Genomic DNA, 11,189 nt, shown 5'->3' on the forward strand with positions numbered 1-11,189 from the left:
GGAATAGCATGGTAAGTGATTATAAGGCTAAGGCTTGCTTATACCTGAATACCTGAATATGAATGGCCAAGACAGGATTTATTCTTCTCCTACAACCTGTGCAGAGGAACATTTTACGTATGGCTGTGTAGTTTCTGCAAAAATATCCTGAGCAGTGTTCCAAATTAAAACACATGCCCAATCCACCTTTTTCAACAGAACATTCTATTTACAACTGAAAATGCCACATAAGTAACACGTTACAGCAATCTCATTTAACTGTATTTTAGTGTTAGGCTAAGCACAGGACCACAGATACAGATACAGACTGAATGATACAGACTGTGAGATGAGCCACAAAAATACACTCCGAGCCAAACAGTTCAATGGTCCACAAACACTGTCTAATACCCCCAACATAAAAATGTGTCACTACGCGTTATGATAATGTGAGAACATGACTGTTGTTATGGTTAAATAAAAAATGCATGCTGTGCTCTCGCTTTAGTCTGTCAGCCCCCCCACCCCCCACCCCATATAACTGTACTGCTCCCATGGTGACCGTTGTTGGGGAAAATGTTACTCTTCAGCATTTGGGTTACCATGACAACACACTATGTCAGCGCTCTGTCAGAAATGCACCAGTAATTGATGGCACTAGTGTGTCCATGACGGCATTCACTTATATCAACCCACATTCAACATAATGAATATGTGTGTACACTTCATTTATAGACTACACTTAATATGTCATTCGATATATATGACATCTCATATATTAATATGATGATATATGAACTTTCTATTAGTCAGGGTGTAAAATGATGATATCAACAGGTATGCACCATTTCACATACACCACACCAATACAATGGGTACTAATCAATTCAACAATCAATGGCAGACAGTGCCTAATGTACACAAAGCTCTAATCATATTGGCCACTTGTGGAAGCGGAAGGGTTTAGGCCAATCAGCCAATCTGGGCTCTTTCTGAAGCCCAGTACCCTGCAGCAATGTGCAAAGCCGAGGCTGTAACACTCACAGGTTCTCTGTGTCCACTGTGAGTCCTGCTAATTTATTCCGTCCGTTAAAGACTCTGATTTAAAAAAGAAATGTTGGTATCTAGTGCCCAAGCACAGCAGTCAAGGCTAACTGTAAGCCTCTCTCTACTTTCTAGCACTGCCTGCATGGTGTCAGTCGTTGGATGTGAAATTACCCCCAGCCATCCATGTAGAAACTGAAGATCTTCGAAGTTTCAAATACATTTTTTAAATAAAGCTTCCACAGTAACACAGCCAATGACACAAGATATTCTGAAGAAGACATAATTTGGTTACATACTGAATGAATGCAGACATCCATAATCAATCGGATGTGATCGGATTGTTCGTTTCGACAGCACTCAAACGGACTGGACAGTTAAACGCTGTCCAGGGTGCTGAAATATTTTCGATACGCTATTGGCTTCGTTAGGATGCGACTGTGTGCTGTTTAATAACGTGTTCGTGTGCTTAATTTATCATTTACTTCGAGTAAGGAACGACTCGTCATAGGAACTGTGAACAATTATGTTATTATATTTATATATATCAAGGCCAGGTGATCATATATCGATTCACGGCGTTGTCGAGAAGAAATTGAAACACATGACTGCACCGTCTCACGTGACGGACTATTGAAGCAAAAGGGAGGATGATCATTAAAACCTCCCTCCACGACATTTTGTATGGGCTCAGGCAGACCATTTCCAAGGATACCGCCGGTGGAGGGGAGTCAGTCGAAAACATGGATTGAATGTATTACACGCATTGAGAGGAAATGCGTTTCGCTCACTGACACTAAACAGGAGCATCACGATGTCAATCTGAGGAGAGGTAGGTGCTATTGTTTACGATTGTTGCCGTTGCTTTTTATTTTCTTTCTGTGTGTCGTCAACATGCGTAAAGACGAAACCTTTCGTATGAAGTACAGATGGACTGGGAAAGACTAGGGTAATTTTTGCGACGTCAGTGAGCAGCTCAAATATAGTATACATCTATTTTATGAATAAGACATGAAGATATGTTGTTGCAATTCAATGTATAATAATGCAATGCAGCATTACCATTAATAATTACCAATGACAATGCTAATAATTGCGGTGACATTGGTTTCAAGCGTTCATCTGAAAGCCTTTAACGTCGATAGGAGACATTAGGGTAAACAAATGAAAAGCATTTTTCTTACAAGACAGTTTTACTGGTCATTACTATTACCAAATTTTAAGTTCTTTGATATTAACTTGGCGTATGTTATTGTCATTTATGTACGATTACCAGCACAAGGAACCGGTTGAGATGGTAAAACTCACATTTTAACTGTTTATTGTCCTATTCCCCTATGCTCTGCGTGAAGAATCAGGCGAAACCTGGTTGCATTTAAATAGTTCTTTTTGCCTCTCCTGATTCAAGCACTTTCCACTGTTTTTCTGTCCTGTTGATACTAAAATGTTTTAATTCGAATTAACGCAGCCGTCGGAGATTGGCCATGTACACCCATGTCGTGTTCATTTCAGATGCTCGTGTTTTTCAGACTGGTGTCCCTCGTTGTTGGGTTGTGAGCACTGCTTAACGGTTCTCATGCTACATTGCTGCTTGTCTCATGTGTGTCTCAGGCTAACGGTGCCCGGTTGTGTACAGCCCCGAGGCCGTCCCATGGGTACTGATATCTCAGCCACTGCGGTCAGACTTAGCGTTTCCGCGTGACAATTTTCTAAGGGGGTCATCGCGCGCAATTAAACATTTATATAACATATATTAATTCATAGCAACCGTCGCCAATGGCTTCATTGAGCTGCTAGGATAAAATGGAACACGTTAGGCCTGTTAAGCTCCATTTTTGAATAAGAGTGGAGTCCAGGGGACACAGCAATTCATACACAAATTATTTGGAATGTCCCGAACAGTGCCCGACCTCATAGGAAACCATTCAACAACATATTATGCTGAAGTCCTCAATGAGCCTATTGCCACACAGCTGCTCTTGACGGATCCATTGTTTTTTTTATATATATATATATTCGTGCGCTGAATACAGATGTAGCCATGCAGACACAAAGAAGGTATTTCTTCCACAGTCAGAGAACACGCAAGACCGAGATGATGTATGGATCTCAGGTACACGCAGAACAAAAGGCTTCTTTGTGGTCACAACCAAAATCTTAAGTGATCTTAAGTGTTGCCGTACAGGACCCACAGAGGTTGCATGAGTAACCCATCACACAGTACGGCATTTCCACGTGTGACTGATCGACGACGCCGTCTTTGTCTTCTGTGGATGAGTAGTGGCATGCGCGTGGAACCTCTGTCACCTGTGGTCATGGCTAGGAAGGGAATCCGTGTCTGCACTTCGCGGGTTAAGGCTGGACGGGGGTCTGAACAGCGAGGCTCTCTCCTCTCTGGGACACGCCAGTGCCTCTTTGTTTCGGACCCACGGTCACGCAGTGCAGTCCTGTCCCGCTCTGGGGGGAACAAAGGGACTGACTGCCGGGGCTTTACGGCAACTGGGGCTGAACCTCTCCAGTTCTTTTACGAAAGCTGAGTTTTGGGTGGGATGAAAGGGTTGGGTTGGGTAGCGGTCGCACTGCGGAGAGCATCTGCTGTGCAGGTCAGCATTGCGGTTAATTTCTGTAATAATACCCCCTGCCTCACTTTGGAGAGCCTTCAGTCACCGTCTTTGCCCCTGCAGTGTGAAACGGCAGAACGCCTCCTGTGTGTGGAAGGACATCTTTGCGGATGCCACCGTTTCGCCTGCTCTGCCACAGCTCATGATGGGGAAGTTGTGGTGTGCTATTAGAGGTCCAGTACGGCAGGGACGTGGGACCGTAGCTACGAACCCTGTAGGGGTGTTTAGCAGGACTCAGGGGAAGGAGGATTCCAATCTGGAAAGTTGCCTCCATTTCATTTCTGTCCAGTCCGGTGCGTGCAGTGTGCCTGTGTGAACTGTGCCTGTGTCTTCCTCCGACAGCTCAGCTAGTGGTCTACAGTGTGAAAATTAATGTCAACTGACAGCAAACACTTTGGAGGAGAGTGTGTACTTGTCTACAGTCTTCTGTATTCATGGAAACAGGCCAGTGCGATTGCACAATAAAAATTCAGAAAAGACAGGATAATTGTGAATAAAAAATGTACAAAATGTTCAGACAATTCAGACAGGCCCACGTAAGTGCCCGTGTCTTCAAGTCGTGTTTTTAAAATTGGAATTATGTGATTATTCCGTAGTTCTTGCAAGAGTAAAATAGCTCCTTGTAAAATGAGGTGAAAACCATGAATTTGTAATTGTATCAGCAAGTAGCTTATGCAAACAGGGAACTCTTAAACCAATCATGCCTTGATTAAACCCTTTGAAAAGTCAGTCTTCTAGAACTACAGTGCTGTCAGTCGCCAGTAGTGATTGTTACATCGGCACTAGAATGTTCAGTTAAGAACATTCTAATCGCATACTTGAGATCTCGCACCTTGAAAGGGTTAACCCAATCAGCGGCTGCCGCTGACTCAGGTGAGAACGGCCTGCACGTGGAGCTGGGAGGAGCCTGCGCAAGGTAACCTAGGTACTGCTGACACGTGCCTGCTAAAGTAAACATGAGGCTTCAGATAAGAACAGACACCTCCGCCCCGTCTCCACCCCCGCCTCTAAATTAATATCCCCTAGCAGGCTAAAGCTGCCCATGCAGTTTAGCAGCTGGCCTGTTATTCCTCTGTGACAACAACACAGCCTTTTTGTTTCTCAGCTCCCTGAAGCTCCTGGGGCTGCTGTCCCTTCCAAAGACACGCTCCCCACATTATTCATGCAGGAGTACATGTTGCCTTTACGTTAATGTCCTCAGGAAACACGGTTATTATAAAACACTGAATAGTGACTGCCCCGGGCCCCACTTCAACAGCGCACAGGAAGTGACATCTTTATTGTGCACAATAAAAACCGCCTGGGCAACCAGTGGTGGAGACAATATCGAATTATAGCGACAGCCAGTAGCCAGAATAAGTAATATTCACTCTTCATAACGTGTGGCTCCAGTCCTAGCTCTGCCAGGAGCACGCTACGCTTCTCACATTTCCTTTGGGGCAAATGATCGTTTATGGAAGGCCTCTCTTAGCCAGAGAGAGCCTCGGTGACACTTCCCTCCCTACATAAAGGCTAAATAAATCAAATGTAGAAAACGGGTAGGCACGGGGCTCGTGGGAGAGAGGGGAACGCTTCCTGGGAAATGCGGGCGATTAAGACTTCAGTTCCAAATATCCCCGCGGAATAAAAAGGGCTCCTTCCCCCCCCCCCCCCCCCCGCGTGTGAACGTGCTTTTTAATTAATTCATTTTCTCTCAAGTGCCGGTTTGGTCCCCGGGGTGGGGGGTGGGGGGGGGGGCTTGGGTGTCTTAATTAAAAAGGAATCCGGCGTAAACACACGCCGCTAAGTCACACGCCCATTAAAACCATCCCCCCACTCGCAGCTCGTCCCCTGGAGGTTTTTTTTTACGGGAGAGCTTGGAGCTGCGTCCCGCTCGCAGTCCGCCCAACCGAAAAGAGAGGTTTTCGTGTAATGGCCTTCATGTGAACAAGACACCAAACTGCGTAACCACAGGTTACTACAGGTGTCAGCTGAAGGCAGGACACGGGTCGATGTATGAATCACTGCTCCTCACTAACGTACTACAGTTCCATGTGGTTTGCTGGGGGTTCAGTAACTGAAACACCTCTTTAAAGGCATACTATGCAGGATTTCTACCTTGAAAATGTTATTAAATAACCATGCTAAGGCACATCTATGATGTACTGGCAATCTTTGCGTTTACTCACTTTTGTGGAATTTGTGCACCTTTGCCTGTATTTATTATTCTAAAATGTGTTTGGGACGTTTCTTGGCATGACACTCTTTTCTGTATGGCGAGGGGTGGGCGTGGCTACAGAGCCTGTGATTTGGGAAGACTGGGGACGAGGCTTCTTTCATTGTAAACACAGGACCACTGCAGGTCTAAAAGAATTCTACACAGTGTGCCTTTAACTTTCTATTTTATCTACTGTCAGGACCTAACTATCCTATTTTTACATTTTTTTTCTTTAGCTAAAAAGGTTCCCAACAATCTATGGAGTTATGTAAACTGAAGAGAATGCAACCAGTGTTCCCTTTGAACAGGCAAACCTCTTCATTATTCCGTTGGCCAAATTATGCGATAAATTTTCTGGATAAAAATCTTCAAAGTGCTGCATCTCTTGTTTGCCCTTCATTAGATGGTGCTTTAGGCAGAGATTACTGCGATACTGAGCGAGCACTGAATGCGCTGTTATTTTATACATGTTTGAAGAGAAACCTTTTTTTCTGCTGGTCCTGAAGGTCAAGTGCAAGGCCGCACCATCAACTCATTTCAGGGGCGTTCCCTACCCCATTGAACTCTGCAGCACAAACTGTGTCAGAGCGTGCTAACCAACCGAAACGCCAATTTAACTGTCGAACGCATCTTTCTTTCTGTCTCACGCAGATTAAAGAAGAACGATGGTCTATGCTCAGACGACGGACAACGTCAAGGCCTCCCTCCTCTCCACGCTGTTCACTCTCCCTGTCTACCCCAACTCCAGCGAGAACTCCACCCTCCCCGCCGGCTCGCCCACGCCGGCCGACTGCAGCCAGGATGGCTCCTCCCCCGGCCCCGCCCCTCTGCAGCGCAACGCCTCGCTGCCGTCCTACGAGCTGGCCCCGGCGGAGATGGTCACCCTCAGCTTGGTCCTGGGGGCGCTGTGGCTGGTCTCCGTCTTCGGCAACGCCCTGGTCTGCCTGGTCATCCACCGCAGCCGCCGCACGCAGTCCACCACCAACTACTTCGTGGTGTCCATGGCGTGCGCGGACCTGCTGCTCAGCCTGGCCTGGGCGCCCTTCGCCCTGCTGCAGGTGGCGTCCGGCCAGTGGCCCCTCAGCGGCTCGGCCTGCCGCGCGGTGCGCTACGTCCAGCACCTGGCGCCCGGCGTGCAGGTCTACGTGCTGCTCTCCATCTGCGTGGACCGCTTCTACACCATCGTCTACCCGCTCAGCTTCAAGGTGTCCCGCGAGAAGGCCAAGCGCATGATCGCCGCCTCCTGGGTGCTGGACGCGGCCTTCGTCTCGCCCTGCCTCTTCTTCTACGGCTCCGGCCCCGCGGGCCACTGCGGCTTCTTCCTGCCGGACACCTGGGACGGCGTGGCGTACGGCATCGCCCACCTGGTGCTGGGCTTCCTCTTCCCCACCGTGCTCATCGTCCTCTTCTACCAGCGGGTGGTCAAGTACATCTGGAGGATCGGCACCGACGGGCGCACCGTGCGGCGGACCATGAACATCGTGCCCAGGACTAAGGTCAAAACCATCAAGATGTTCCTGGCGCTCAACGCCGTGTTCCTCCTGGCCTGGGCGCCCTTCTACGTGGCGCAGCTCTGGCACCCCGGCGACGCCAGCGGGTCCCGGCGGGAGGCGCTGCTCTTCGCCGCCGTCACCTGGATCTCCTTCGGCTCGGCGGCGTCCAAGCCCACGCTCTACTCCATCCACAACGCCAACTTCCGCCGCGGCATGCGGGAGACCTTCTGCATGTCCTCCATGAAGTGCTACCGCAGCAACGCCTACACCATCACCACCAGCTCGCGCATGGCCAAAAAGAACTACGTGGGGATCGTGGAGATCCCCGCCCCGGCCAAGACCACCGTCACCAAAGAGTCCATCTACGACACCTTCGACCGCGAGGCCAAGGAGAAGAAGCTGGCCTGGCCCATCAACACCAACCCGCCAAACACATTTGTGTAAAATAAAAATTTAAAAAACCTTCTTTCAAACAGGAAGCAGAACACGTTAGGCGTCACATGACGACCGAAGCTTTACCGACTGCACTGTCAGCCTTCTCTACTCGACGGGACGCTACGGACGTTCCGTCGTTTCGCAGCGTGCGCCGGGTCGCTCGTCCGCCGGGAATCGGCCCGAATAAAAAACCAGAGGTCGAGTGAGTCCGGAACGTCAATTGTCTTGAATTTCAGCTGTAAACTCAGAAAACAAAGGGACCTCGGGGTCTGGGTTCACGCTGGTGTACATGAATTTCAAAATCAAAGTCTGTTAAATTATGCTTGTGAGTCCTATAAGTCATGTTGAATTGAAAGCAATCATCATAAATAGTTAAGTGTTATGTGTAACCGCACCATGTGACTCACAAAGTGGGTGGAGCTTTCTTACGTCTGACTGCACCTTTAGTGCAGATCTGATAGGGTGGGAGGAGGGGAATACCAGAGGTCCTGGTTCAAAGACCGCAGGGATGACCGATCATTAGGATTGCGATGTTGTTTGTATTGTTATCATTTCATAGTTATTGCAGGGCAACGGTAGCTGTTCATTGAAAAGTAGCTTGACTCATGCGTGAAGGGACCGATATTCTTTGGTGGATAACACTGAAAGTTGTAAATTAGGGTGCCATCTTGAGGCCTTTAAATGTGCAATGCCTAGCAGTCAGGAGAGGGGCTGAATCAGTTGCTCCAGAGAGCTACGATTTGCCAATATCGTCTTCAAGCTGGGCATGCTCAGTGCGAACACGATCTCTTTCCTGTCTTATACCACAGCACAATGTGTCTTAGTCTCACTACGTTACAGTGCAACATTGGTCCCTGTATTGCGGAGCCTAGAATGTTTATTTGGAAAAAGTACAAGCTTGTGGCCATTCACGTGTGATTCACATGTAACCCCAATGGGTATGTGTGGGACAGCCGAGACAAGCAACAAGCAATCTTTCCTAAACTAAATACACGGCAGGTGTAACCATGTTTTCGTTTTTTTTATTTTTTATACTTGTCTGACCACAATAAATCGTCATGGTGATCCTGCGTGTGACAGTCTACTGTGAGCCCAAAGACGTGACCGAAACTGTAAAACCCACCTGCGGTTGCATCAGCTTCTTACTGTTGAGACGTCGTCTTCTTGTGCCGTTCGCCCCTCGCTTTGTACCTCACCAAACTGCCATACTGTGGTCTGCTGTCAGTGAAACGCGCTTCGTTCCCTCCATCCTTCAGCCAGCGGCGTCACATCGCCAGATGTTCTTCACTGGTATAAAAAAAAAAGAATAAAGAACTTTATTATGCATCCATACTGTGGCACTCTGTGTGTCTGTATCTGACGTCAGTGCAAACGTGCCGGATATGACGGTTACAGGAGACTTACTTTTCTTCTATATCTAAGACCTATCAATCCCCACAATTAATGGCTGCTAAGGGTAATAGCTTATTAGTGATTTACCTGTGCATTCTACAGAATGAACTTTCAAATGAGAATTTTCTAAAATCATCAATCATTCACACACGTATTAAGTGAGGATTTGACAGTTATATTATAAAAAAAGAACCTAGCAAATGATGATACTGCCCGATGTTGGAGGTTTTGGTCTCTGAAGCCCTTGTTTAGGACATCTCCATTCCGGCATGCACTGACTCACCCGACTGACAGCTTCAGACTCCACTCCAGAGGCGACTGCAGCACCGTGCCAACCACTGGCGTTGACGAGCAGGTTTTGCTCTGATCCTACGGCCGATTCCGTTGGTTTCAGAGTCGCTGATGTCAGGGAATAAGTCATTTACCATAGGTCTAAATTTTCCATTAGCTGGAATGCTGAACAAAATTTTTTGCCTGTTTGAGACCTCACATGTGAACTCCTGAATATTAATTAGTGAAGGAACACGCCCTACAACTCTGCCATTCATAAATATTATACTTTATATAAATTGAATTATTTGGAAAAGATAAACATCCGTATTCATACAATACAAATACATAATTGCATATATCATGTCTAAATTGTACGATCAGTTTCAAAATCAAGCAGTTTAATCCCGTCCAAACCATTCCCTGGTCACGTGTTTCTGCCCGTTTAACAGTGTTGCTGTTTTTCTCAGGGTAATTATCCCATCTCCGCTCACGGCCGAGGCTCTTCACTATTCTCCAGTGAGAGCGGTGCATCAAAACAGGGGAAACAAAAGCCACTCGAACACGCACACAGCAGCACAGCCGGGCCGCGCACATCGCACTAGCCGTTTACGCACAGTGCGGCTGCTCCGGATTCCCTCTACACAAATGGTTGCTCAGGTCTGTTAGATGCATATTTTAAGAAACAACACTACTATCATAAACACATTAACAAGCGGTGATAACTGGGGCCTAGCACAAACAAAATGCCCCGAACGAGCAGACAATGCGTGCCTTCAAAAATTCACTGGACACGTTTCTGTAATTACGCACAAAACCTGACGCGACGTATTCCATATTTGGAAAGATAAATTTAAACGTGTGCCACCTCCAGATTTTAACCCAGGACATGACGGTCCCGAGACACACTGGTGACTAACTTAGTTCAAATATGGGAGACAGTCAAAATGTGGGCGGGACTGCCGCTGTTCCTACCTGCCGCTTGTCTGCTCCATGCGCGGCCGCCTTCCCTGCCTGTTCTGGCGCTTCCTTGCCGCTATCCATTAGACGCCTAAAGGCATGTTTAAATATCTGAAATTAGGAAAAGTAGTCCCCACACTGCTCTAGTCTATTTGCAGCTAGCTATAGGTGCGCACACTGACTGTATTACAGTATACATACCATCATAACCATTAGCGACTTTAGTTACCAGAACGGTATCAGTGGCAATAATGGCATTCATAACCGGCTGTTGACAATGTTAGCCATCTCGTGTTAGTTACATAAAAATTCCCACACTTATAATTACTAGAATGTTTGAAACGGTACATAGTGTACTTTCCTTCTACCCCTTATTATAGTGGTAACTAACCGTGTTCCAGGAGACCCTGCAGGTTTAAATTTCAACCGTAATTTGGCGCACCTGATTCTAATTAGCAGCTCAATGCAGATCTCTAGCTGTTGAATGTGGTGCGATTTGTTAGTTCTGTAAACCTACGGCACAGGAGATCTTCAGGAACAGGCTTGGTTACCACTGCTTTATTAAGAGATTGCTACAATCAAAACACTTCATAAGAATTTAAAAACTGCCATTTGGAGAACCATTTCCGAAGAACGTCACATTATAATTTACTTTTTTTTCCCAACCCACAATAAAGTACCATGAGAAGACGTTTTTTAATCTTGTTTTCAAGTATTTCAATAACTAAATTTATTAGCAATTTTCTTTAAGATAATAAAGGAAATGGATGTTGGAAGAAAATAGAAGCCATATCAGAA

The 11,189-nt window shown here is 46.8% G+C and overlaps 2 protein-coding genes across 2 annotated transcripts in view; one reads left to right on the forward strand and one right to left on the reverse strand.

The window, feature by feature from the left end:
* eps8a (EGFR pathway substrate 8a, signaling adaptor) overlaps positions 1 to 11,040 on the reverse strand; it is a 56,155-nt gene extending 45,115 nt beyond the window's left edge. The window contains exons 1-3 of the mRNA XM_064318839.1: positions 10,407 to 11,040; positions 9,445 to 9,560; positions 8,893 to 9,056 (exon numbers count right to left, since the gene is read on the reverse strand). The gene's annotated coding sequence lies outside the window, so the exon portion shown is untranslated. The remainder of the gene's footprint in view (positions 1 to 8,892; positions 9,057 to 9,444; positions 9,561 to 10,406) is intronic.
* Positions 1,308 to 9,099, forward strand: gpr19 (G protein-coupled receptor 19). The gene is made up of 2 exons (XM_064318854.1): positions 1,308 to 1,855; positions 6,493 to 9,099. The coding sequence occupies exon 2, from the start codon at positions 6,507 to 6,509 to the stop codon at positions 7,776 to 7,778; it is 1,272 nt and encodes a 423-aa protein (XP_064174924.1). The 5' UTR covers positions 1,308 to 1,855; positions 6,493 to 6,506; the 3' UTR covers positions 7,779 to 9,099.
* Positions 11,041 to 11,189: the final 149 nt, after the last annotated feature.

Source organism: Anguilla rostrata, chromosome 19 (genome assembly GCF_018555375.3).
Source record: "Anguilla rostrata isolate EN2019 chromosome 19, ASM1855537v3, whole genome shotgun sequence".
Taxonomy (NCBI): domain Eukaryota; kingdom Metazoa; phylum Chordata; class Actinopteri; order Anguilliformes; family Anguillidae; genus Anguilla; species Anguilla rostrata.

Excerpts from the sequence above, each read along its gene's own strand:
- gpr19 (XM_064318854.1), top strand. The coding sequence starts at position 6,507 with ATGGTCTATGCTCAGACGACGGACAACGTCAAGGCCTCCCTCCTCTCC.